The sequence below is a fragment of the Lepidothrix coronata genome, unplaced genomic scaffold (assembly GCF_001604755.1).
Source record: "Lepidothrix coronata isolate B3197 unplaced genomic scaffold, Lepidothrix_coronata-1.0 Scaffold0, whole genome shotgun sequence".
Classification (NCBI taxonomy): Eukaryota; Metazoa; Chordata; class Aves; order Passeriformes; family Pipridae; genus Lepidothrix; species Lepidothrix coronata.
This window is the reverse complement of record NW_016690180.1, coordinates 15,208,612-15,235,882: the sequence shown is the minus strand read 5'-3', so window position 1 is coordinate 15,235,882 and position 27,271 is coordinate 15,208,612. Positions and strand designations below refer to the sequence as shown.

At 37.9% G+C, this 27,271-nt stretch overlaps 1 protein-coding gene across 3 annotated transcripts in view; it reads left to right on the top strand.

Moving 5' to 3' along the window:
• Positions 1 to 15,337, top strand: part of STIM2 (stromal interaction molecule 2) — a 71,834-nt gene extending 56,497 nt beyond the window's left edge. For 2 of the 3 annotated variants that reach the window (XM_017803707.1, XM_017803644.1), the window contains exons 7-12: positions 821 to 998; positions 1,589 to 1,756; positions 2,486 to 2,586; positions 2,841 to 3,079; positions 6,637 to 6,841; positions 7,643 to 15,337. In XM_017803707.1, the coding sequence (XP_017659196.1) occupies positions 821 to 998; positions 1,589 to 1,756; positions 2,486 to 2,586; positions 2,841 to 3,079; positions 6,637 to 6,841; positions 7,643 to 8,123 (1,372 nt within the window). In that variant the 3' untranslated portion in view covers positions 8,124 to 15,337. Of the gene's footprint in view, positions 1 to 820; positions 999 to 1,588; positions 1,757 to 2,485; positions 2,587 to 2,840; positions 3,080 to 6,636; positions 6,842 to 7,112; positions 7,262 to 7,642 lie in introns of all 3 variants that reach the window. The other variant, XM_017803766.1, reaches the window with a different exon arrangement.
• Positions 15,338 to 27,271: the final 11,934 nt, after the last annotated feature.

Below are 27,271 nucleotides of genomic sequence, written 5' to 3'. Positions count from 1 at the left end.
AAACTGCCTTTGGATTTTGTTCATCTTCCCTTTGCATGGAAATTGTAATTTCATTGATACTGGTTTTATGGGTAGAAATTGCACCTGGATATTTTTGCAGGCAGTACGAACTTGTGGATGAAGGTAAAGAATAGAGGCTGTCTTTTTTTACCTACAGATTTACAAGTATGTATTGTTATTTTCATATAATTACAGTTTACTTTGGAATATTTACATACAGGGGAATGAGAACATTTCTCCTGCTTTTAAGCTCTTAAGATTGAAACAAACCAGGACTGATTACTTTCGACCGCTTATATAGCAGTGTGAGAATTGAAAGTCTTCTCCGGTGCACCTGTAACTCAATTGTATATAGAGTCTTGTATTTTGATATTACACCTTTAAGGATGGTTCACTTAAAAGCTTTTGTATTTTGCCTGATGGGGGTATCACATTGTGTGATGCAGTTGCTGCTGATTCATGAAGCTTGCAGAGTCTTTATTATCACAGAGTGGTTGAGGTTGGAAGAGACTTCTGGAATTCATCTTGTCCGGCCCTTCCTGCTCAAGCAGGATCATCTGGAACAGGTTGCCTAGGACCATGTCCAGGTGGCTTCTGAATATATCCAAGGATGGAGACTCTACCACCTCTCTGGGCAACTTGTGCCAGTGCTCAGTCACTCTCATGGTGAAAGTGTTTCCTGATGTTCAGATGGAACCTCATGCTTTGGTTTGTGCCATTGCCTCTTGCCCTGTTGCTGGATGCATTTTCTTCTTCTGAGGACTACAACTTTTAACAAATATGCTGTGTATTTTCTTATATTTTTTGTTCAATTTTGAAGGCTTGAGAAGGCACAAGAAGAGAACAGAAATGTTGCTGTGGAAAAGCAAAATCTGGAGCGCAAAATGATGGATGAGATCAATGATGCAAAACGGGAAGCTCATCGCCTAAGGGAATTAAGGGAGGGAGCTGAATGTGAGCTCAGCAGGCTCAAATATGCAGAGGAAGAATTAGTACAGGTATCTGCAAACTGTTTATAACTTTAGTGTTGACTTTGAATTGGTTGTAGTTTTATTAGATCCTTAGGAGTTTTTAAAGCAGCATTCCTCAAATGCTAGGTTTTAATGGAAAAATTCTAAGTGTGCTTAATGACTGTCTTTCAATCATACTGGATAAAAGTACGATTTTATCGAGTAAAATAATCCTGAAACTATAAAAAGCCATAAACTTTGTATATTAGCTTATTGTAACGTTTTTGGATTCACTGAACAAAAATATATAAAAAAGCTTTTTTTATCTTGTTATCAGAAGAGAGATAGTAACTTTGTCTCCTCTGAAAAGCAATAAATTTGGATTTATTGTACTAAAAAAATGCTGTCTTACAAAAAATTTTAAGCTTCAAATTAGGAACCATATATCAAAAGAAAAAAAAAATCTGAGTATAGTACAGTATATGGAAGGTCTTATGCCAGATTTCAGAAATGCCAGATCTGCCTTCCTGGTATAAGGGTGCTTATACTTCACTTTCTTCTGCTAATACTTCACTTTCTTCTTCTTCTTTCAGTTCTAATGATACTCTTGGTGACTCTCATTTCTTATTGATTGCTAGGTTCGCATGGCTTTAAAAAAGGCTGAGAAGGAGTTTGAGTTGAGAAGTAATTGGTCTGTTCCTGAAGCTTTGCAGAAGTGGCTTCAGTTAACACATGAAGTTGAAGTACAATATTACAACATCAAAAGACAGCATGCAGAAATGCAATTAACAATTGCCAAAGATGAGGTAATAACTTATTCTTCAGCTACTTAAAGACTTTTCTGATCTGTTGCTAGATACATGAAATAGTAAACACAAAGCAGATAAGCATTTGGGTGTTTTTTTCTTCTCTGAATTGTTTGCTACCTCTCAATATTGCTAATGTTTTATCATCTGTTATGTATATTACTTACGGCGGATTAGTGGGATTTGGGGAGACCTCCAGGCCTTAGGATGCTGGCCCCATAACCTGCGAGGTGAATGCCCTTCCCCCCGCCCCTGCACGTGGCCCGGCGACCCTGCAAGGAGCCCACACAGACCACCAGGGAGGGACGGACGAAAGAGGAAGTTTATTGTGGGGTTGGGGTTTATAAGGCTTTTAGGAGGGTCAAAAGGGGACCAATCGCAAGGTCAGGGTCACACAGAAAAAACCATCAGGTAAAGGGTCAACAACCAATAGAAAGGGGTTAACAAGGGACCAATGAGAAACACCTCAGGACACCTTCCCAGGACACTCTGTGTGAGACAAGAGCTTCACAGGGGGTGTCGGGAAGAAGGAGACAGTGACACTGCAGAAAATACAAAAAGCCATTTTGAAACATGTTTAAACCACAGTAAAAACTTCTGTCTCCATAATGTTTGGACTGTTTTCCTCACCAATCCATCTCTGACAGGAGTTTTTCCATCCTGCATATGGCAAATCCATTGCCACAATTACTCCTAGTTTTATGCATTTCATTTTATCTTGCCTTTTAGGCAGAAAAGATAAAAAAGAAGAGAAGCACTGTATTTGGAACATTACATGTTGCACACAGCTCCTCCCTGGATGAAGTGGACCATAAAATTCTTGAAGCAAAGTAAGAGGATTACCAGGACAGGTTGCATAGTCTTTTGTGCTTACTTATTCCTGAAACAATGGCATTTTTGAGAGTTACAGAATTGAGTGTCATAGTGGGTTTGCATTTTAAGAAAAGCAGCTTAAAATATGTTAAAATCTGAATATTTGAACTGTCCTAATGGATCTTCTGGTATGCTGGAATGAATGCACTTGTGTTGCTTTGCTTTATCATTAAGAACAGCGTGTGTAATTTTAATGTGTGCTTTTCTTCAGGAAAGCACTCTCTGAGTTGACAACGTGTTTGCGAGAGCGTCTTTATCGATGGCAACAGATTGAGAAGATTTGCGGGTTTCAAATCGCACACAATTCTGGGCTACCAAGCTTGACCTCCTCTCTCTACTCTGATCACAGCTGGGTAGTTATGCCTCGAGTCTCCATTCCTCCTTACCCAATTGCGGGGGGAGTTGATGACTTAGATGAAGATACTCCTCCAATAGTTTCACAGTTTCATGGTAAGTGGTGAGCTCAGTAAAAAAAAGAGGAAAAGTTGAGGGGACATGGGAGTTCCCAGTTAGGTGGGAGGACAGTGCTGAAATCAAACAGGATTAGATCAAAGTCAAAACTCTATCTAGCATTTCAGATGCTAGGTCACGTGGGATTTAATGAACTGAAAACTGAGTTTTGCAATAAACTTAACATGAAGAAATGCCTTTATTCTGTTTCAGTGGTGGAGTGGGGCAAATCCAGCTAAGGTTTTGAAAGTGCTTGTCAAGCTTGGATTGCTACTTACAAAAATTCGTAATGAATAATGCTGAATTTCTATTTGCACATTTATTTTTTCAGATGGAAGAGATAGTGTTAATCTAGAGTCCTTTGAGCTATTTGGAAGATCACACCCTTTGAGAGGCCGCATGCTACATAGATTTGCAAACGTTCTTTAGTGGTTGGAGCAAAATCCTGTTGACAAGGAAAGCTTTCAGGCAGAATGTTTGTGTTTGGTTACAGTGGGTTGTTTGAGTGCAAGGCAAAGAAGCCAAGTGCTGGAGGGAGGGCAATTCAGCTTTGGTTAAACTAAGATCAGAAGATATACACTGGGGACTCAGACCACCCTGGTATCATGAGTCATTGTGTCAGTACAAGAGCCTGTTTTGTGGAAGCTTTGATTAACTGGACTCTAGAGGAAAATCAAAAAGATGAGCTCCCATGTAGCTATTCAAACAACCAATATCAAGCTGAGGACTAAGTAGGGAAAAAAGCTATCATATGAGTATATTTTTCTTCCAGGGCTGGGATTCTCAGAAGAAGTACAAACTGTATTTTAAAATAGCTTAAGCCAGCCACTTCGCTGGCTTCATTTAGCGTGCCTTGGGCACATGTTTTTCTTCTAAGTGTACCAACCTGTTTTCTACAGACCACATTGAAAAGTTCATTGATCCCCTTGCAACACTACTTACTACAAGTTCTGATCACTTTTAAGGCATGCTGTTTCTCTAGTTGTCTTCACTGTGAAGGCTTTGATTTAAACCCTAGGAACAAATTTATTGGGTGGCCCAATACAATATGGATGCCTAAACTTCTAATTCAATATAGAGAAACCTCTGGTCTGATTTCAAAATGAAGAGATCCATTTATTACCACGATTTTCCAGATAGTCTAAAATGACAACACTTGTATATGTATATAAGACATCAGACTTGTGGGTTTTTTTTGGTCACTCTTCTCATTCAGCTCTTGCTTAAAAGTGAAGCCAGAGAAGAGAGTGCAATTGGTTCAGAGCAACTACAAGTAAAAAAGGACTGTAGTTTGTACGAGCGTACTTAGCTGAAACTTTACTTTATGCTTTTTCAATTATGGTTTAATTTCTGTGTATTAAAGTTCAGTTCATTTGGAAGTGTTTCTGTCCCAGTGATGAAAGTTATCTGAATCTTAATAACACTACAAAAACTTTAATTTTAGTAAGGCCCAAGAGCCTGATGTTGTTAAAGTGATCACATGAAGGAAGTAGTTTATCCTTAATTTACTAGCTTTTAAAATTTCTACTCAGTAAAAAAAACCTGTAAACATTTCAGAGTGGAGAAGGAGAGGGAAAATATGCTAAGTGATCTGTTGTTGAAACTAGTTTAGGAGTCAAATTATTGTAGGTTAGTTTGGTAACTGCTGAATTACTCCCATCCTTCAGAGAAAAATAACAAATGCACGCAAGGAAGGATAGAAGCAAAATGGCTTGTCATGCTCATGAGGCTTCAGGGAAAATGCAGCATGCAGAAGGTCAGTTAAGAGTGAGACTATTACAGTCTGATCTAAACTGAACCGGGCTGTTACCTTGCCCCCGCCCTTTGATCTCATAAGATTGACAAAATTTGAAGTCTGTCAGGCAGGCTTCTTTGTGGCAGAGCAGGTGGGTTCATAGGCTGAAATGGTGTCAAGTAATAGAGTGGTTTGGTCAATCTCAAGCTGAAGAACAAAAGGTGATAAGAAATAGATGTATGACACGGGAACAAAGACCTTACAGGAGGGTGATAGTGAAACTTCTACTCTTCCATGGACTGATCAGGATTCAACTGGTTCCTGGATTTAGTGACTTTCATTTGCACTAGAAAATTCTATGTGTTAAATTGTCGTAGCTGAACCCTTCATATTCCTGGGTATATACACCTACAAGGAATTAAAATGCTTCTAACTTCTCTCGAAATTCACTGATGATGCAATCTTTGGGGTTTTTTTTTTATACCAGTGAGTAGGATGGCATCTGATTTACCTGGACATGTAGCACAAATTTACTGAAGGGATTCTTATTTCTATCTCAGTTCACATTTGCTCTTTTAGGAGTACTGTTATAATGACACAAGATGATTTCTGAGCTCCCAGCACCTGCTTTTAGGGTCAATAGGGAGTTCATCAAAAGTAAAATGAAAAGTTTGAGATACATGACAACTCTCATGTTGGGGCTTATAAACCTTTCTTTTCTGCTCAGGAGTGGAAATGAATTTATGTACTGGCAAAGGTGCAGTTACTCACTGTTTTCTAAAAGTTGTGATTTCCTGTACTAAAACGGACTGACAACCTTTTCTGAGATTCTAGGAAGCGAATCTATAACTTACCTGATGCTAAACTGGTATTGCGAAAAATAAAATATATTTTGTCAGGCTAGACAGAAATAGTTGATTTTTTTTATCGTGTTGTGTTTGTTAAACATTTTGAACATCAGTAAGGGTCTGGTGTGTCTAACGTAAGCAGTGATGCATTCTATGGGACAGTTTGAGGAGGGATATGAAAAATCCTGAGACTCATAACAGCTAGCCTGAAAACAGGTCTGCAGCTTTTTTTCTGTACTAGTATTGCTGCCTAATAACCTTTTGAAGGAGGAATTGGATTAGGAAAATTTGAGTTTGTCACTTCCTGTTGAGACTTTCCTGGTCAAGTCGTGTGTTGCTGTTTCCTCCATACTTATATTTTTGTTTCTGGAAATTCATAGTTAGCCTGGCAAAAGAAAGTGTTATCTGAAAGGAAATTCTTGAGCTTAAAAAGAGGTTGAATTATATATTTTCTATCCTATTACATAAATGAAATTGGTCTTCCATGTCTAACCTACTTTTCAACTAATGCAGTGTATTTCAGTTGGGTGTTTGGTTATGCATACCTACATTGCAAAACTTTTGCATATTTTTTTTAAATTCCAAATCACCACACATGTAAAATCCAGGACATTGTGTAACATACTAATTTCAGCCCTGCTATTTTTAGTGTATAAGGGGTTGTGAGTTTCAATAAAATATTTTTTTTTTTTTTTTTTTCTCAAGAGAGCATAGTGAGCCAGAGCTTTGGTGTGTGGTTAGTGTAGTATTTGGCTGGCACAAAATCTCTGCAGTTGCATCTTGATTAGCTGCTGCATCTAACTGTAGAATGTATAAGGTGTTCAGTGTTCTTTGCTCTGCAACAGTCAAACAATGTCAAAGTTGTTTAAAAATCACTGTCACTGAAGCAGATACCTACTATTTAGGCTTCAGAGTAGATATTGTTAACATCAGTGTTACTTGGAGGGTTATGGTTTGCTTTTTCTCTGCCTCAGGGTCCATTGTGAAACCTCCCAGCAGCACACTGGCAAGAAGCAGTAGCTTGTGTCGATCAAGACGCAATGTTGTGCCATCATCTCCGCAGTCTCAGCACGCTTTGCACTCCCCTGACCCTGACATCCTTTCTGTGTCGAGCTGCCCAGCTCTTTATCGAACTGAAGAGGAGGAGGAAGCCATTTACTTCTCTGCTGATAAACAATGGTACGGAGATTAGCAAACAGCACTCAGAACTCTGATAGGATTATTGAGACTAATAGTTTAGAATTAGAGGTTAAACCAAGCCAAAAGTTAAAGTAATCTATAGGGTAATATAAACTAATATAGTCTACGTGGAACAGAGAGTTCTTGTCTGGGATGTGTATGTAAATAGCTAGCTTGTCATGTACAGTTAAGTATGTTACAATCCAGGGTGCACTGAACTAACCCTGATTCTCCATTACAATATGTTACTGGCTTTTACATCTGAAACTAGGATCAAAAGCAATGTCAGCTACTGGGCGAAGAGAAGATGGATGGTAACACAATTCTTACAGCATGTTGAGCGTGTACCTACTCTTGTTACATGGCCTCATAGGAAAAGGTTAAATTCCTTTTGGAAGGAGCAAATGAGCTTGTTGAAAGGTAGGGACACTTGTCCTGAAGAAACTTTTTATATATGATAGGCTTAAATCTCCTCCTTTCATTTCATAACTTTTCTGACTTCATGTGCCAGAAAGATAGTTTTGTTCTTTGAAGTGAGATACAAATGACTGAATCTGGGCAGATGCTGCTGCCCACAAAAGCAAGATTGCACAGATTAATGACCTTAAGTTTAGAGAATAAAATGATGTAATGCAAGTTTTAACTTAATGTTTAACTTTATGTTTTTTGTTTAATTAACTACTAAGGAAAAGTGTGGGTGGTGCTTTTAGACTAACGTTATTGATTCTAAATTAATTTCCTTTTTAACTGTATGAAGGAAATAGTTTCATTATGTTTTCTCTTCTCTTTGCTCTGACTCAGGGAAGTACAGGAAACCGGTTCGGAATGTGACTCCTTAAATTCATCCATTGGAAGGAAGCAGTCTCCTCCAGCAAGTCTTGAGATGTACCAGACAATTTCTCCTCAGAAAGTATCCCCAGAAGAATTCTCACTGGAGGAATCATCTACAGGAGACTCCTCTTCTTTAACTGCAGATATTTCTAGGGGCTCTCCTGACTGTGTAGGCATGGCAGAAACTAAGAGCATGATCTTTAGTCCTGCAAGCAAAGTTTATAATGGAATCCTGGAGAAGTCCTGCAGCATGAACCAGCTTTCAACTGGGATCCCAGTCCCAAAGCCTCGGCACACCTCGTGTTCTTCAACCGGCAGTGATAGTAAACCCAGCCATGAAGCTGCTTCTGTCCCCAGGATAAGTAGCATCCCACAGGACCTCTGCCAAAATGGTGAAAAAAATAAAAAGCCATCAAAAATAAAAAACCTCTTTAAGAAGAAGTGTAAGTGAGATGGGCAGAAGAAAACCTATAGTAATGTTATGAGAACTCTATTTTTTACACCTTTAGGAATGTAATTCCATTTGAGCATTCCAGACTGGATGCCCTAGTGGAATGCTCGGTAGGTCACCTATATTTAACTGACTGTAACGGTCGTGCCAGCTGTCAATGAGAAATCCATTAAAAAGTTCAGACAGTTTACATTAATTTCTGCCTATTTATTTCTTTTTTTTTTATTTTAGTTTGTCTTTTTCAGTGTGGTTTTTTTTTTTTAAATTTGTTGGTTTTTTAAAGTTTATTCATAAACCATTTTTAAGCCACTTTGGACTCCTAAGCTTTAATGGACTAGTAAGCCTTCCTGGGCTTGCCAAAGTTTCTTGTTTACTGGAGCATCTTCCTATCTTTCCATAGAACTAGGACATTTGTCTACTGGACTTTAACAAAAATAAAAGAAGTAGAACTAAATGAATTGCACTACTGTTTTACAGACTGGAACAGTCTCTGCAAGTGAAACTGAAAGACTTGTATTTGACTGAGAAGATAAATCTTTTCACTTTTAGATCTTTTGGGGTTTTTAAGTAGAATTTAGCATTTCTAATTGACTTGATTTCTGGAAATGGAAATGTCATGCTTTTATTATGGGAAGCTTTGTTAGATGCGTTTATTATTAGAATGGTTCAAGTCCTGCTGTAAAGATCTTTTTTTCCCAGGACTTTCACTGTGATTTTACTTCACTGCAGGCTGTATGACAAAAAAAAAAAAGTAATTTATCAAGAGAAAAGGCTCTTGATTCCTTATGCAAGTGATGGTTGTGAAACTTGACTGAAGACTGAAAATATTCACTCTCTAAGTGAGGAGAGGAAATAGTAGCTTTTGTTTACAGACTGAGAGACAACGGACATTTGGGTTGTGAAAGTTTGTACTGTGGTAAAGATAATAAATTGGAAACATTATTGTGCTTGGGAATGTTCCAATTTTAGCTAATGCTTGTTTCAGACATGTTTCAGAGTTCCTGTTAATTGAAAGCTGTCGTAGGCTACATTGCTTATGCTTACTGCTGTGTATAAGTTATTATTATATTTTTTGAATTAGCTATTATTGTCTTAATGTCCTCCTTTTGTAAGATTTCATACACTTTATTTTTGTATAGTTTGAAGATCTAGCTGTTCAGACATGTCTGAAGTAAATGATATAATTTTATAATGCATACTGTCATACTAACTCATAATTTCAGATATAAAGATAGATATAAAGGTGAGACTTGACATGCTTCAGATAAAAGCAATTTTTGTTAAGCTTTTATAGGGAGAGATGAAATGACTGTGAGGTAACAAGGAACCCTTCTTAGGGTAGTAGTAGTAGTAGCTAGTTGTTCAAAAACATCTTTTTATTTTTTTTTAAACAGTTGGAGACAAGAAATATACTGCTTAAGCAACAGTGCCTTTTATTCAGTTTGAAAATATTAATACTGAGCAGGAATTTCTTTTGAGACAAATTCCAAAGAAATATTCCCTGCTCTAGTAAAACACAAGCAATTTACCCAATGATGACTAAACGGTTTCAGCTCTTCCATAGGGGTGTTATAGTTGCCTCAGTAGCAGGTGCCATTGCCAGGGACCTGTGATTAGGGCCTCACTTCTTGCCAATATGTACGTGATGTACTGTACGAAAGAACTAATTCACTGAATGCCTAAATTTTTTCTAGCACGGAGTCTTCAAAACTTGTAGCTAGTTGAAATTAAGTGATATGTGTATTTTCTATCATTCTCTACTTAGATTCCACTGTACATAACCAGTGTGTTAGTTCTGTCCTTGAAGTGGTGGTGATTTTAACGGAAGGCATTTACTGTGGCTTGTGAAATGGTTAGAAGAGGATGGTTATAAAATGGGATGGAAACCTTACATGTGCAAGTACCTTAAAAGTCCTGGTACATTGATTAATTCCTTAAGAGAACACAATGAATCCCAGAATTGTACCGTCTAACAAAGAATGATTGTATGCCATCTATACAGAAAAGCATAGGAGGAATCAACTGTTTGGCGGAGTTTGGAGAAGAAAAAATTAGGGGGAATAGAAAATAATGACAGCATAATATTGTTCCGTTATTCTCTGAATCATCAGGTTGAACAGCCGTAGCTTCAAAAAAAAGTCATCACAAGGTAACAATGGTCCCTTTGAACAAAGATTGTACACCCTGTACATGGCGGAGAAAAAAAAGAAGCGATGCAAAAAGACTTGTGCTAGAGAACCACCTCAATGCTAAGCCTTCAGAGATGTAGTTAAAAGCCTGATGAAGTACTTGAACATCTACAAAGGGAAAAACTACTTTTATAAAAGTAGGGAACTTATTGTGCCTCCCCGACAACATGGAGAAGGCTACTACCAGAAAAGCGTTGATGCAATTGGGAAGTCTATAGCAATAATTGTGTTTAAAGTAAGATCTGGGACTGAGTAGTAGATCTTGGTGTAAGGTTTGAGGAACTCTGTCTCTATCATTATCAAAAAGATGAAGTGGCATTTTGATAACTGGAGAGAACATATTTACACATGAAAAAAAATCTGGTACCAAGGAGTGGGAGGTCAGCTCTTCTTAATCCTGATATCAAAGTCAGGCAAACTCAAATACTGAGAAGCCAAAACAGGCAAATTCAGTTTTCTGTAGTAAGTATAATTAAAAACTTAAATGGAGGACATGTTGAACTCATCACTGGCTGTGAGTTTAAGTGTTAAGTATCTTTTTAAAATAAACAATTTAACTATCTTCAAAAAAAAATATGGTGTTATACAAATCAGATGAGAATATCATAGTGATAGATTTTGGCTTCAAAATAGCAAACCTTTGGAGAACAGACTGCTCTCAACACTCAGTTTATTACCAGCTGTCCTCTTAACTTTATAGCTGCTTCTTAATAAATATTAGATATCTAAAAGCTTAAATTAATACAGTCAGAAGTGGTGAGTATTGTATGTTGGAGCACAAACTAATTTTAAGTTAATTGAGTTAGGTTTATATTTTAATTTCTTTAATAGACCGCTTTCATTTCTTGCTGCCTGAATTTGTCTGCAATGTAAGTGGCTTCCATTGCTCCTACTGTGGCTAATGCAGAAATTCCTGTCTTGAACCAGTTAGTGTTCTTTTAGTAAGGGGACGTTGAGAGCACTGACACTAAGGTAGATCCTCATTGGCAAACGTCAAATCCAATCCTGATGTTGAAGTACCTGGCATGGATCAACACATCAGAAGTGAGACAATGTGCTTCGAAGGTCCTCTGTTCTGACTCCATTTGCTTACCAGTGTAACTTGAACTTGCTGGCAGTCAGTGAGTCTAGCCAGCATTCCAACCACTGGGATTTCATGAGACACATCAGTCATCCTAGACAATCATCTAGTGTCATTAGATATTTTTTTGTTTGTTTTGGGTTTTTTTGTTCTGTTTAATTTTTATAGCTAAAATCCGTGTTTTATTTTAAACTCTCCAGTATTTCAAAAGGTGAGGATCTTTGCTTTCTTCAATATTTTGTTAGAGTATTTTGTCAAGACAACAGCCCCTTTGTGGAAATTGCCTAAAAGGCTTCTCCCTGAACAGGTTACCGTTTATGTCTTTTACCTGTAAAATGAAGAAGTGTCAAGTGTGTGGTTCTATACAAAGAAGAAGAAAAACCTTTCCGCAGTTCTTACTAAAGCTATATGACAATTTTTTACTAAAAGCGTAAAGATTTTAGGAAAGGCATTTCTACTTGCCATGGGAAATACTTTTGACCAGTTTACAGTGGACTTAAAGATTAAAGCAGTTGATTTTTTTTTTTAAATTTTATTTTTTTTCACTGCTTGGTGAATGAATTTAAAATAGATCATTGACAGTTCCAGGCCTATGTCAACTTTTCTTTCCCCACTGGTACCTACGTAGCAGATTACCCTCTACTTCCTGATGGACAGTTTGCTGAAAGAGGGAAGATTCTCCTTCATAGTCTAGGTAGTACTGTTGTAGTAAGAATACAGTTCCTCCTTTGGAAGCCTTGAGGATGGTGAAGCCAAGAATATGTGACTTCAGTTTTGTTATGATATTTATAGATGCCAACTGGAGTTAGGCATTAATTTATGACTGATTGTCTAAAAAGATAAAATTAATTAGAAAACTTTCAAGATTTTGCCCTTTTGCTTCCCAATATATAGGAACATGGCAGGCTCAGGAGGGAAATGAGCTAATTAGCATTTTTCATACCACCAACTTTTAGAGCTTCAGGATAATTTCATTCCATTTCCAAGATACATTGTTGGAGAGGGATTACTACCTTACATAATGTATACAAAGAAATATTTGTTTTTCATTTAATTAAAAGTATATTTACAAGCAGTGGAGAATGTAATAAAATACATTTTTTTTTTAAATCAAATAGAGGAATTGCTAGTTCTTGGACCTCTTGTCTATTTGCTTATCTCCTTGTACAATATGTTAAGTAGGGTGAACAACCTTTCTGATCTGTTCCAGTTGCTCTCACTTAAGGGGTGTGTGGGTGCCTTACTATCATGTTTGAAACACTGCTCTGAAGTGCTTGTAGGCATTTTGATCCTGGATGTTGCATCTTCATTGATTAATAGTTAAGCCCACCATGGCTGTTTCATTCTAACTGCTGCTAAAATTTTCTACCAGTGGCAGAGATGTTGGGATAACTAGTAACCAAAAAAGGCTTTTGCCTGTAGAGTTGGATTGCCTGACAGCGTAAATGTTTAGGTAACCATTCTTTAAGGCTTCAGTAGCTGTTCAAAGGTGTCATACATATGTTTCATTTCCAGACCAGTAAAGATGGTGTTTATCTGACACTCCACTTAGTTCTCTGTTGCATAAACAGAAGGCACTAATGGTAACAATGGTAACAATATTAACCTTTAAACTGTTATTCCTGAGTGCTCTTGCATCTGACATTGCTTAAGGAAGATGGCAGTATTCACAAGTCCACTTCAGGCCTTCAGAAACACAGTAGATTTCTGTTACCTTTTGATTTTCTCTGCAGCTTTGAATCTCAAGTTTACCAAATTGTGTGTGTGTGTTCTGTGTATTTAATGTTCCACTGAAATGAAAGTGGGAAGGTTGTTCTCAATTTAGATGTTAGGGAAAGCACATCTGAGCAAGGTAAAAAGAAATTCCTCTTGCTCATTGCAGAGGATGAAAAAAGAGTTCAGAGGTATTTCATCTGCTCCTAAGTCAGAAGACTAGGGAACGCTCACAACTTAGATTGCTGGAGGTGAAAGGTACACTCAATCTCAACCTTTCCGATCAGTAACTCTTTATCCAAGAAAAAAACCCCACTTTCTTCTTTAGGTGTATTCTTCAGGGCATTACCTTTGTATTTCTAATTTCTATTCTATTTTTGACCTAGCATTAAGTTTGGTAGTCACAGCACTAACTTAGGTGATTCCCAGACCTCAGAGCAGTTTCAGAGCAGTTTAAGATAAATTTCCGTAGCGTGTCTTAATTTTGTTTTAATATGTGCTAAAGACATCTAAATTAGAACTTTTCCCTTCACATTCCTTTTACTTTAATTCAACTCAGTTCTTTGTGATCTCTCTGCTGTTAAAAAAAATAAACAGGTACTGATAGTTGTTTATAGTTTAGAGTACTATAATTTTTTTTCAGTTGGGAATTACTAATAGATAAATGGTAAATAGTTGCCTTTTAAAGACTAGATCATGGTTGGATATTATAAAAACACTGCTGTACTTTAGTTGAACTAGGTAGAGCATTGACTGGTGCAATTTGTGAATGAATGGTAAATTTATCTTTCTTAAATAATCCTTTGATTGTTTATATGTGTCTAAAGTTAATGCTGCACAATTATTTTCAGACTTGAATTCATTTAAAATTAAGGTCTGTATGTCCAACCCTACAAAAGTCAGTCTTCAGTTGTCAGCCATCACTCCATTCTTACAGAAATTAATTACAATCTCGAATATTTGTACTAGCATATTAGGTGGTAGAATGGATTCCTGTAAGTCTTTGGGTGGAAGGCAGAAAACTTCTGAAGTTAACCAGGTAACCTGTGTTCTTTATCAGCTTTCAAATCCATCTCCCAGTAAGATGGAGTCTCCCCAGGGGAATGTAGATGTACTTACTGCTTGGAACTTTGTAGTTAATTATATTTGGCTCTCTAATTCTAATAACTTGCATGTGTGCTATGCTTGCTTGCTTATCAATGGCTGACAAAAGCTGTAGGAGATCCTGGGGGTTTGTTTTAAAAAATTGCTGTGGGAAAAAAAAAAAGACTGGCAAGAGAAATCTGTCAGACTGTGAACTGAACAGAACCTAGAACCAGCAAAGATCCCAGCTATTTGTCAAAAAGTACTATTTAAGTAATTCTTAATGAAATGAATTGGGTAGCACGTGTATTTTCACATTGCTCTTCTCCAAGCAACAAATGTAATTAATATACCCTAGACTTCAGCAAGGCTATTTGGGAGATGTCTTGCCCTGTTTTTATTTTTAATTTAAATAACATTGAGTTGTAGTGAGTGTTCAGCATATTAATGCCTGACTTAAAAGATTAACAGAATTTGAATGACTTGCATTGTTTTGTTTAATTACTGCTTTATAAAAATGTAGATACTTGCATAAAGCCCATCGTTGGAGCTGGGTATGTTTCAATGACATAGCAAGAAGAGGACCAAGACAAGTAAATATATGCACAATTTGAATCTTAAGATGCTTTACTGTTCAGGGAAGAGATGTTGTTCTCCATGCAGGTTCTGCTCTTCCTCTGCTTGCTCTTGGCTTCTGTTTGTTTTAATTAGTTGAACTAAAATAAGAAACAAAACCCTCAGACTGACTAGTTTCTGTCTCTAATATATACACTGTACTTGCTTTTAACCTCATTTACTGCATGTTGTTAATGCTGTACACAAATGCATTTGGAGTATTTCTTTGGTGTTGTACAGCATGATGCATTTCATTCCTTTTTCTAGTTTACCTCCCATTAGCTATATATTGCTTTACAACTGGAAAAAACTGAGTTTTTGGGAATTGAGTCTGTTTGCATATAAAAATATTTTTTTTTCTTTTCTGTGAGTCTTATGAGAAATGTCCTGCTTGGAGAGTCTCAGACAGTATTTTCCTGTGTTTATTCATGTTACTTTGCTTTATTTTATAAGTGGAAATTGATTTTATTGATTTCTGATGTGTTGTTACACTTAATGTTGAATAAATCTGACTTCCATTTTGAAAAGTGAAACTGTGTTAGTGAAAATGTTATGTAGTGTTAATCTTAGACTATCCCCTAAGTATAAAAACTTTGATTTTATTTTTTTAAATTTTATTTTTTTTTTATCTTGAGATAAATTTTCTTTGTTCTGCTTAGGATTCTGGCCAATATTTCTTTGCTTCATGCTATTATTAAAGCTTGACAGCAATATTACTGGGAAGGGAAAGGTGGAGAAAGTTGTTTGGCAACCAGGGTGCTACAATTAGGCTTAGAAATCCTGAGTCTTACTGCTTTTGCTGGAAAGAGCCTTTCTGAGTAAGTTGCTTAACATTTTGAAGAATTGGGATTTTGGTTTTGTGGGTTGCTTTTTTTTTTCCCCCTGAACAAACTGAAAAGCCTTTCCAAGTGACTGCTGGAATAATGTGTAGCCTTGTGATTTTGAGCATGAGGATTAGTTTGAAAGCCTGTGGCTCTCTACCAAAAAAACCAAACATCTTTGTTGTTGTTTAATATTCCTTTTAACTTGTAGTGGCTCTGAGAAGGAAGAAGCTCAAGCAGAGCTTTTTAAAAGTGGCTTCTCTTGTAACCAAAAATCCCACCTATGTGGAAGTGACAAGATTGTAGTGAGGTAAAGGAGTGAGTGGCAATTCAGGTGTGGACCATGGGATCACTATGAGTCATGTTTAGAGAACTTACAGTACAAAATAAACTATTTTTTTCCTGGATAAAGAGAAAGGATAATTGAATCTGTGTATAAATTATTTTCAGCTGTAGTTTTCTAATACAGCCCACTTCAGAAGCAATAACTTGATGTGTGTGAGTTGATCACTACTTTCACTTTGATTTGTCCTTATTGTTCTTGATTAAGCAATGGTAACTGTTTATCAGTGGGAAAATCATATAGGCTGGCAAAGCCTATATCAGCTCAGCATCTTCAGAGCTAAATGCCTTTCTGTTGGGCACCTGCTGTTAATTTCTTCTGCAAATTTTGATTGAGCTATTATAGCACAGCTTATATGAAATGTCTTATTTTACTGTAAGACTTGGCACCCAAGCAAGTGGAACACAGAGCATTCTAATCCCATAGGACATTACTGAGCTTTGGTTAATTAACAGCTTTAATAAGCTGGTATGCAGTTACTGAAGTCAGGGTTTGATTCGTTGGGTTTTTTTCCTAGATGTACTGCTTTTGATTGCTATTGAATCAGTCTTGCCTTACCCTGCCAAAACTAGGCTTTTAAACTGATAGTTTTTCCAACTCCACTGGGTGATGGCATCACTTGTGAAATTCTATAGCACCCTGCTTGCCCTCAGTGAGATGGAGAAGGTGGAATAGGGTTGAAATGGGACAGGTAATCTCCTCTAAGGTCCTTTGGGCATTTAGCTGTTCCTAGGCACAGAGTGCTCCTGATAAACTCAGTTCTGGAGCAGTTTCAGAAAGGTCTCTCAATACTTCCTGTTATTTTGAATGCCTTATAAGGATGTGCTAAGTATCCACAACCATAGCTATACAGTGGAAAATATTTCTTTATTCAATGAAGTTACCTGTATTTGAAGAGAGGCTTAGCTGAATTTTCTGTTGGCTTAATGCTGGAGTACTTGTCTGCTTCAATCCTTTCTCTCCTACTTCTGTACTTAAAATTATCACCTTTTCCCTAGTGTTTGTAAGAGGAAGTTAAATAGTTGAGTTCCAAAAGCCACATGTATTCTAAGAGGCCTTATCTTTCAGCTAGTGGCTGGTCATAGTCTGGAAGTGATTTCTGAACCTCATGTTGGATTTCCTGTTTGTTCTGTGTGCTACTAAGCTACTCACTCTCCAGTTTTTCTCATTGGTTTTATACAGAGGACACTTAGCAATAGAGAAATATTCCAGAAATTGTATGTGACAATTGCAACATGGGGGTGAAGGCATGTGAATATGTGTTTGGGTGAAGAAAGAGACTGGGGAGAGGGACACAGGAGAAACAGTATGCCATTAATTGTTTGTACTCTGAAATGCAGGAGTCTGGAAGAATGATTGAAGGGATAAGGTTTGTGTAAGCAAAGTTTGAAGACAGACTATGCAATTGTAGCTCTTGTTTCTTTTTCCCCTCCCTTACTCCTGCTTTCATGAAATACACCCATTTTTAAGGTTTAGGTAGAAAATCCTAAGGAGGATTGTGAATTGAAATACTGCTTTGTGGGGAAAAAGAAAGGTCCATTCTGCTTTCTCCTTAGCCTATAGTTTGTATAAATAATTTTGTAGCAATTTTAGATAAAATATTTTGAGAAAGATAAATAAAAAACCAGAAGTAAAATCTGATATACCACTGGAGATAAAATGTTTTTTACCAGGAACACGCCAAGATAGATAACTACCCTAAATTTCTACAACAACAACAGCAAACAAACAAAAAAGCAACAACAACAAAAAACACACACCAAAACCAAACCAAACTCAAACAAACAAACAAAAACCCCCCAAAAAACCCATAAACCAAAAAAACCCCAAATCCTGCAGTGCTTAAAGTATTTTCTTTTTTTTTTTTTAGATTGCTGTTGCCTAGTTAGAGCATATAACAACCTGGATAATTGCAGTTGACATGGTCAGAGACTTTGATTAATTTCTGTTCAGGGTGGAAGAAGCAGCAGAGACATAAACACACACTGAGTTTTGATGAAAGTTGATGAAGTTAGTGTGTCACCAGTACCTAACAAGCAAAGGGCTTCCGAATGTAGACTTTTTCTGATAAGATTCCTGTCACTTTAAAAAGCCCTTGAATCTAGCCATTGCTGAATTGTTCAGCCACAGGGGTGCTTAAACTGTGTAGTTTCTGCTTTGATGTATGATTTCTGATTTGTAAACAATAACACCTCTAAAATTAATATGTAGATGTAAAAAAAAAAAAGGCAATTCCAAAAAACTCAGTTTAGAAACCTTGAATAGAAAAGAATACATCCTCTTAAGTTTTCTGATGTAGACTAACTAAATATGACAATTAGTTGTGTGTTGGTGATCTTGATTTCTTTCAGTAAGCAGCTCATCCCTCAGTCCCACCATCTCCCTCAACGTGAAGTTATGTTTTGTAGTGAATCTCACTTTTGTCTTGTGTAATAAAGGTTTCTGCAGTGCAGTGTAGGCCCTCCAGTTACCTCTGCATTCTCCAGTGTCTGAATCAGGTCTGGGACACCTCTGCTGCTTTGCTGTTGGTGATATATCTCTTCATCTTACAAGCAAACCCAAGTTTTCTGGAAAGTTCAGATTTTTTAGTTGGAATTTTGTTTTGTTGAGCCTGGAATACTTCAGTCAGGCAGGTCTGGCCAGAGCTGCTGGGCATTGTTAGTAATTGTGTGTCTGAGTCAACTGCTGTAGCTACTTGGTGCCATTGCTAATATTAACCATAGGCAAGAATATTAGTTGAGGCTCTGCAGGCAAATGGAGAAAATTCTCTAATTTCAAATCATGCCAATATAAATTAAGGAAAAGCCTTGAAGGATTTCTAGTTATTGCAGTCTTGAATTAGGTTCTTTTCTTGAAAAGAAAAAATTAGTATTATTTTGTTCTTCAACATCCCAAAGTAGTGTGAGTAAAAGGAAACATAGTAGTTCTTCTGAGAGGTCTGCAAGCTCTGTGTTTGTGACAGTATTCATGACCTAGCAGCCAGGAATTAAGAAACTAAAAGGAGTAATATGCTTGCATAGCTGATAGGAACAGTGAAGGCACCTTGATAGATTTACCAGTCTTTAATTTCATTAAAGATAGGAAAGATGGAATTTGCATAAAAAAGTGTAGAAGAGCAATTAGATGATCAGTTTTGATAATGTCAACTACTTTATTCCCTAGAATGCTCTAGATGTCATTTAGATCTCAAAAAAGAGACTTGGCAGCCTCATATAGGATTTGGTGTTGAGCTGCTAATGAACTTGAACTTGCCCAATGTCGGGATTGGAATTAGGTGTGTAGAAAATATGCTAAAGACACTTAGAGTGTTCCCAGTTGAGCAAGGCAATCATTAGCTGCTGTGATACTACTTTCTCTTTAAGAATTAACTTTACTCTTCTTGAAACAATCATATTGAGAGATGTAATGTATTTTTCAACAGTTAAGCAAGCTAAAGAAAAAAGCAAATGGGGGTCCTCCACATTTCTGAAGAGACTCCTGCTGTTCAGAGCCTTGTTAGTAACACTGAATGGTAATAATTTGAGAATTATCTGGAGATTCTGTAATTAAAAAATAAAGGTCCTGCAGGAGCCTGTGAAGGAGAGCTGAACAAGAGCAGAAACTCCAGCTGGCATTTTCACAGCTTAAAGACTGTATACTTTTCAATGCCTTGGTTTTGGGTGTGTAGCAGAGAATACAGCTCTGCTGCTCGTGCTCCCCTTTTTATCTAGAGCTATTGAAATCAAGTGTAAGATCCCAATAACATATACTCATCCAGTCCTTTATCTAGATTCTCTTAGAAATGTCCTTTGCTGAAATTGGGAAGAATATTTGCCCCTTGCAGCCTTCTTGCCATACACATCTGCAGATAAAGGTGGTGTCTTTTGGTTCAGATGATCATCTGATGTCTTTTTTAGCTTCTGCCAGATTTTTCACTATTCCTGTGGAACCAAACTGTTCTGAGGTTTGCATGGAAATAATTCAGCCTTCCTAGCTACTAATTTGCTGGACTGCAAAGGCTATTTTGGATTTGTATCTACTGTAGTTAAGTATTCTCAAGTGTCCTATTTTCCAGGGGAGCTCAGACAAACCTATCATCAAAGAGCTGTGATTGATTTTTTTGTTTGTTTGTTGCATTACAACCAAACATAATTTTCTTCTTTTGTTCCGTAGGGAGAAGGAGATGTATGTTTTCCATGTCTTTAAAGACACACTCCATCTCCAAGCACTGTGTAAGCTGGCATATGTTAAATTTCGAACATCAATGGAGAAAGCAGCACTGTAATTCACACATTTTGATTTGACAGTTAGGTTGCAAATATGCTAACGTTCAACTTGTTGGTTATTATTGCTGCTCCTTTTCACAAGGGAAAATTAGTATGCGCATTAGAAGATGACTTCTCTGCAAAGAATTACATAAACTAGGCAGGCAGCTCCATTTCTTAGCTGTTTGTGAAAAAAGCCTTTTACCTCTTACTGTATTCCCTGCCTGGGAGAAGTCAAACATTCATTTGAACAGAAAGGCTTGGAAATTAAACAAATAGTTCCCTCACTTTAAATGCAGCCTGAACTCTGCTAAAACATTAGCTATTTCCTCTTTTTTTCTTCAGGGCCTTGCACTGGTGAATGACTGTTTTAGTGCTGTGTTCATGATATGGCACATTCATAATTTGCCTGCTGAAGACTTAGGGAAATCTCTGTGTCCTACTGATAGATGCTTTTCTAGATAAGAAAAGAGGATTGTAGCAGTAAGAGACACCTGCTTTGATCAGTACTCTGCTGTAGGGTGTAATAGGAGCAATGAAGAATTTGGGGGAGAGAGAATAATAGAAATAGCATGAATTCAAAGGTCACATTGATATTACTTTTCAGGAAAATACTATTGGATTGTGAAACTATAGTTGGAAGTATCCTTGAATTTTTATGGTTTACTGGTATAGACACCAGGAAGATTTACCAACACCAGAAAGATTTACCAACACCTGTCATTTTTAAGTTGGTTTAAAATATTATCCTATAAACTGGAAACACTTGAATAGTGCTCCATCAACTTGCTGACTTGAAATTATAGCTTATGTAATTTAGCTCGGGAGTTTCTTCCAAATAAAGTATTTTCTGATAGGATTATTACTAATGTTTCTATTCACTTCTACGCCCCATGTGATCGGCTGAAATCAACAAATTCTTGCCAAGTCCTACTGGAAGTGCAACTAAAGCCTTAGTTACTGAATCTTTATTTACACTTTCCACAACACTGTAGTACTGGTTTGTAGAAGTACACAGGAAACATCTGTTGTGTATGAAGACACAAAGTGCAGTCTCACAGTGTAAGAGTGTAATTTACTATTACATATATTCTGCACTATTGCAAGTCATTCCCCTGTCTTTAGTGAAAATGAGTTAGAGTGGTGTTTATTTCTCTTTTTTTTTTTTTTTTCAGTGATAACACATAGCAGTAATGCCTTGCTCACAACTGGGAAGAAGTTTGCTTTGTGAACCTTTCTTTGCATAGCTCTCTTCATCTTATGCGGTGTTGGCTGCTCTGGAAATACTTGACAAAAATACAGGTCTTTCAAAGCTGCTTTTAATGAACTGGCAGGACCTTGTTCTTTTCTGTTTCAGGAGCCAGATAAAGCAGTCCCAGCTGAGGTTTCCCAGTGCACTCCAGCTTAGCATTTGATCGCTCTGCCTAGGCTGCTGCTGGCTGTGCTTTGTATGGTTTGTGAGCTGTACCTGATAGAACCCAACCCTGAGCAGATCAACCAGGTTTAGTCTAGATGAAATAGCTACTGCCTAACATGGCAATCTTCACAGTAACATGACAGGAAAAAAAAGAAGCCAAACTCCAAAAGCTTCCTTAAAAAAAATTGACATTGTCTACTTCAAACTCCATCTAATGTGTGTGTATGTATTTTTTATATATATATATATATATATATATGATACTTAGCCATATATTTATTTTATACATACATATGTACATGTGTAATAATAATAATAATAATTATTATTATTATATTATTATTATTATTACACATGTACATATGTATGTATAAAATAAATATATGGCTAAGTATCCATATAAATTGCCACTTTTACTTTAGAGCAATGAATCTTTCAAGTGAAAAATTCTGTTGTTTTTTCTACTGTCACTTTGAAGTGAAAGATTTCTTTTGTCTTCTGGCCCTTCAAAGGTGACTATCGGTAAAGGTAGTGCCTTTAGATCTTTGCTTTAATGAATATAAATAGGTAACATAACACGTTTAGTTAAACTTCAGAAGTTGAAATCTAGTTCTCATTGTCACTTATTTGTTTTGTGGCTTTTAATCTGACAGTTCAATTGTTCTGTAACATAAATGCAATAGTGACTGGCTTCTTGCAAGGGGTTGAATGAATGTTGAGCTTCTGTTAATTAAAAGAACTGTTCTGAATTCACCAGATTAAGCGATAAAACTCTTCTGAGAGCTAAGCATTTTCCTTTGCAAAGAGAAATGTTGATTTTCAAAGATACATTAAACTCTCTTCTGTCTTTCAGAATACTCAAACCTATTCATATTTGGGGAGGGAGTGGGGGGAAGTGAATGGAAAGTAAAATGAAAAGCCAGGAAGGAGTATAATGTAAAAAGCAGGTTTCACCTTCCTTCGTCTTAAACAGGGACTTTCATAGTGACATGATGGGGGAATGGAAAAGACACAAAAGTATGAGGATGTAAAGCATAAGTGGTACGAAACCATCAAAAAGACTTTCAATAGTGCTCTCTATGTATTTCACATCTATGTTGGTAGTTATTCTAAAAACCTCTATATATTAATGGAGTACACACAAATAGGAGAGAGGAAAGCTCAAGCTTCCCTGTCATTTCTGCTCATTAGCTGATGCCATTAACATAACGACTTTGCTAAAGCATAGTCCCTGTTTCTGTAGTTTGTATTTCCAGTGAAAAAGTCTTGCAGCTTGACTTAATTGGAATTCAGCGTGCCCAGTGAGCCCACCTAGTGTTTCCAAAGTGTTCTGACTTTTTATGGTATAGATGTCTGATGGCTTAACCTGCTAGTGGATTGCAGTTACTGTATGAGAATGTCTAACAATCTCTGGTCTCTTGCCATATGTTGAATTTGAAACATATTGAGGAACAGTCAGTTTCCTTTTTTAAAAAAACATTTTATTTTCATCTTATTTGATTACCAGAACATGGATCACAGAATCACAGAACCTTTAGGATCAGAAGGAACCACTGGAGACTGTCCAATCTCTGCTGAACACCTCTGAACACCTCTGCTGAACACAGGGTTACCTACAGCAAGTTGTTCAGGACTGCGTTCAGTTTGGTTTTGTATGTCTCCACAGATGGAGACTCCACAATGTCTCTGTGCTGTAATTGCTCCAGTTTGTCCATCTCTCCCTTGTACTGTGGAGTGCAGGGGTGGTGACAGCACCTACAATGTATATCTACAGTGGAAGTACCTCTACATGCTGGCATGGCTCTGCCTAGTGCACCCTGAATGTTTCAAGGGTACAGTGGTGACTCAAGTTCAATTTCTTGTCCACCAGGATCCCCCAACCCTTCTCTGCAGAGCTGCTTTCCTTCCAGTTGCCCCTCCAAGCCTATGCTTGAGATTTGACTTCCCTGAACTTCACAGGTTGCTGTTCTCTCATTTCTCTAGACTGCTGAGGTAGGTCCCTTGGAATGGCAGTATAGCCACCTGGTGTATCAGCCACTCCTCCCCAACATTTATTGTCTGCAAGCTTGCTGTTGGCATGCTCTGTTCCATCTTTCAGTTCTTTAATGAAAATGGTAAACAGTACTGACCCTAGTATCAACCTCAGAGATATAACATTAGTGACTGGCCTTCAGCTAGGCATTGTGCTGCTGACCACAACAACCAGTCTGAGCCTGGCAGTTCAACCAGTTTTCAATCCACTTTATTATCCATTTATCTAGTCTGTATTTTGTCAGTGAATCTATAAGAAAGTTATGTGAGACTGTCAAAAGCCTTACAAAAGTAAAGATAAACCACATCCCCTACTCTCTTCTCACCTGCTAAGCTTATCGCTTTGTTGTGAAAGACTATTAGGCTGTTCACGTATGATTCCTGCTCTGTAAGTTTGTGCTGACTCATCACCTCCCTGTCCTTCATGTGCTTGGAAATATTTTCCAGGATTATCACCTTGCCAGGGTTTGAGGTGAGATCAATTGACCTGTAGTTTCTAAGATCTTTCTCCTTGCCCTTCTGGAAGATGACACTTGCTGTCTTCCAGTCCTCAGAAACCTTCAATCACTATGACCTTTCAAAGATCACTATTTGTGGTCTCACAATGACATTGGCCAGCCCGTTCAGCACTTGCGGGTGCCTCCCTTCTCTATTGACACTGTCTTCCCTGCTCTAGACTTTTCTGCTAATTTCAAGAAACTGAGATTTCTGAAAGGCAGATTTTGCTAGTAAGGACCAAAGTGCAGGAGGCATTGAGTACCTCAGCCTTATCTGTGCTGATTGCCACCATAGAACGTGTCCCCCATTCAGCAGGTCCACACTGGCCCTTGTCTTCCTTAAGTTGCTGATGTGCCTGAAGAAGCCTTTTTTTATTGCCTTTTCTGTCCCTCACTGGGTTCAGCTTCAGATGGGTTTTGATGTACCTAACTCCATCACTACACACTTGGACAGTGTCTCTGTATTCATTCTGGGTCACTTGTCCCTGTTGCCATCCCTTGTTTTGTTTCCTTTTTGATAGATGAGTTTTTGCACATTGAGATAGACAATTATTGAGCTTGGAGGAGGTGATCCTTGAACAAAAATAAACCAGTTGCTATCAACCCCTCTTTTCTTCAGAACTGCACTCCGCATGGCTCCTCCAAACAGGTCCCTAAGGGAACCAAAAGTAATCTTTCCTGGAGTACAGGATCCTGCTGTTTGCCTTGTTTCTTCCTTTCTGGATCTTAAACTCCACACCTCATGATTGCTTCCAGCCTTCATACCCCCTTTACTGGGTCTGGCTGGGATGTAGTTAATTTTCCTTACGGCAGACTATAGGGTGGTGTGTTTTGGGTGGGTGTCCAAAGTGATGCTGATTGCATGCCAATATTTTCACTATTGCTGAACAGTGCTAAAACAGTATCAAGGCCGCCTCTGTTTCTCACTGTGCCTGCTGCAGTGAGTAGGCTAGAGATGGACAAGAGGCCAGGATAGCACACAGATGGAACAGCTGACCCCAACTGACCAAAGGGATATTCCATAACTTGACATTGTTCTCAGCAGTAAGAGTGGGAAGGAATTTCCCAGGTAGTTTCTGTTGCTAGGGGACTTAGCAAACAATTGCTTTTGCTAATTTTTATCTCAACCTTGTTTTTTATCTCAACCTACAATTTTTCTTATGTTAGCTGCTCTTCTAATTCTCTGCCTCATCCCTCTGTGGGGGTAGTGAGTGAGAGGCTGTATGGGGCTGAGATGCCCGTTCGTGGTTAAATCATAACACCCCCAATTATTTTTTCTTTCTTTGTAAGTATGAAATCCAGCAGAGCATCTCCCCTTGTTGGCTGCTTGATTACTAGCATCAGAAAGTCATCATTAATGTGCTACTGAAACATCCTTAATCTCTTGAGCTCTGCTGTGTTGTCCCTCCACCATAAATTGGGGTGATCAAAGCCTGCATGAGCACCAGGACCTGTGCATGTGAGGCTTCTATAGTTGTCTGGAGAAGTCCACAAATATCTAATACTTTGGATCAGGTGGTTGATAGCAAACATTCACTACAGCACTACCAGTTTTGGTCTGCCCAGTGATTCTGACCCGTAATCTGTCAAGTGGTTTATCATTCATGCCCAGGCAGAGCTCTTATCCAACCTCTGCACTGCTCTCATGTCAGGGGCAATTCCACCATACCGTCATGCCCTGTATCCACTCCTTTCAGCAGGTGAGCTGTGTGAGCCACCCCACTATGTCTCCATGGTCCCAGGGAGATTGTAGCCCTGCAGACTTCGTGCAGACTTCTAAGTCCTCATGTCTGCACACTGTGAGTGTTGGTGTTGGTGTACAGGCAATCCAGAGAGGTGCTCTGTCATCCTGGCTTCTTGTTGATAACATGACTTATGCTATAAAGACCTATCATAACACGGAACACACCAGTTACTGAACAAGTCAGGACACATTCTTCAGTGTGTTTCTGCTGTAATGGAGAGGAGAAGAAAGGAAGTAGGAATGGACACTGAATGCTTACTGCTCTTTGCTCCCAAGATCCACTATGTCTATTTACTCTCTGTTCCTAGCAACAGGAAATGATTTGCTCCCCAGGGAGTCAGGAATGATCAGTGCAGTATTGAAAAATGTGGTAAAGGTTGAGAAAGGAAAAATGCTCTCTGACTTCTGGAGGGAAATGTCAAGTGAAAGAATTTGAGGTATAGGGTGTTTGGAGGAAATGTGATACTCAAAGGTCAAATGATTGGAAGTAGGTCAAGACTAGCAGATTTGAAAAGAAATGTGTATGTATTCAAGGTTAGAAAGATAACAGAATATACAGAAATAATAGTAGGACTGGGAAATGCTAATAATGTATAATCCTGCAAGTGACAAGAAAAGAAAGAAAGGTCAGAAGAAACCAGTACTTTTAAAAAGTATCTATGCTTCATAAATCACATAAAAATCACCTGCTCTGTTCTGAGTAATCCTTGACTTTACTTTCTTTGTCCTGTAGGTTGATGTGAACTGTAATGGAGTCATTGTGCTTTCAAGGGCTTGCTTCCCTATACTTTGCTTCAATGGCTTTCTTTCCTGCATCCCTTGGGTGTGATAATGGCATTCTGTGAATCATATTAGCAGTGCAGAGCTTAATTAATGTTTGCAAAACACTTAGATCCTCAGACGAAGTGTGCTATGTGCATTCGGTGCAACATATTATTGCCAATAAGCACAGGCTTTTATAATTCCAGCAACAACTCATTTTTGGTGCTTTTTTATCACAAAAGCAACCACATGAGGATGGCTAGGAAGGGTCGTGCCAAGGTTCAGCTATCTCACTATTTCAGCTTCAGGAATAGCAGGTGTTTCAAAAAAGACAGATGCTTTATCTGGCAAACTCTCCTGGCTTCTAGCAACAAATTTTTAAAGACTTTGTGATCTGAAGGTTACATCCAATACCTGCCTCTGAAGGGAATTCTTGTGCATGCCTTTGCAACCAATATGTGGTGAGCCACAGGTTTAACCCTGCATACCCTCTATAGGGTGTTCTCCATTCTCTGATAGAGAACCTAGAGGAAGAAAATAATATTTTTAGCCTGTTTAGTTGCAAGCAAATCTCCATCTACCATAATGACAAATGTATTTGAGTCACT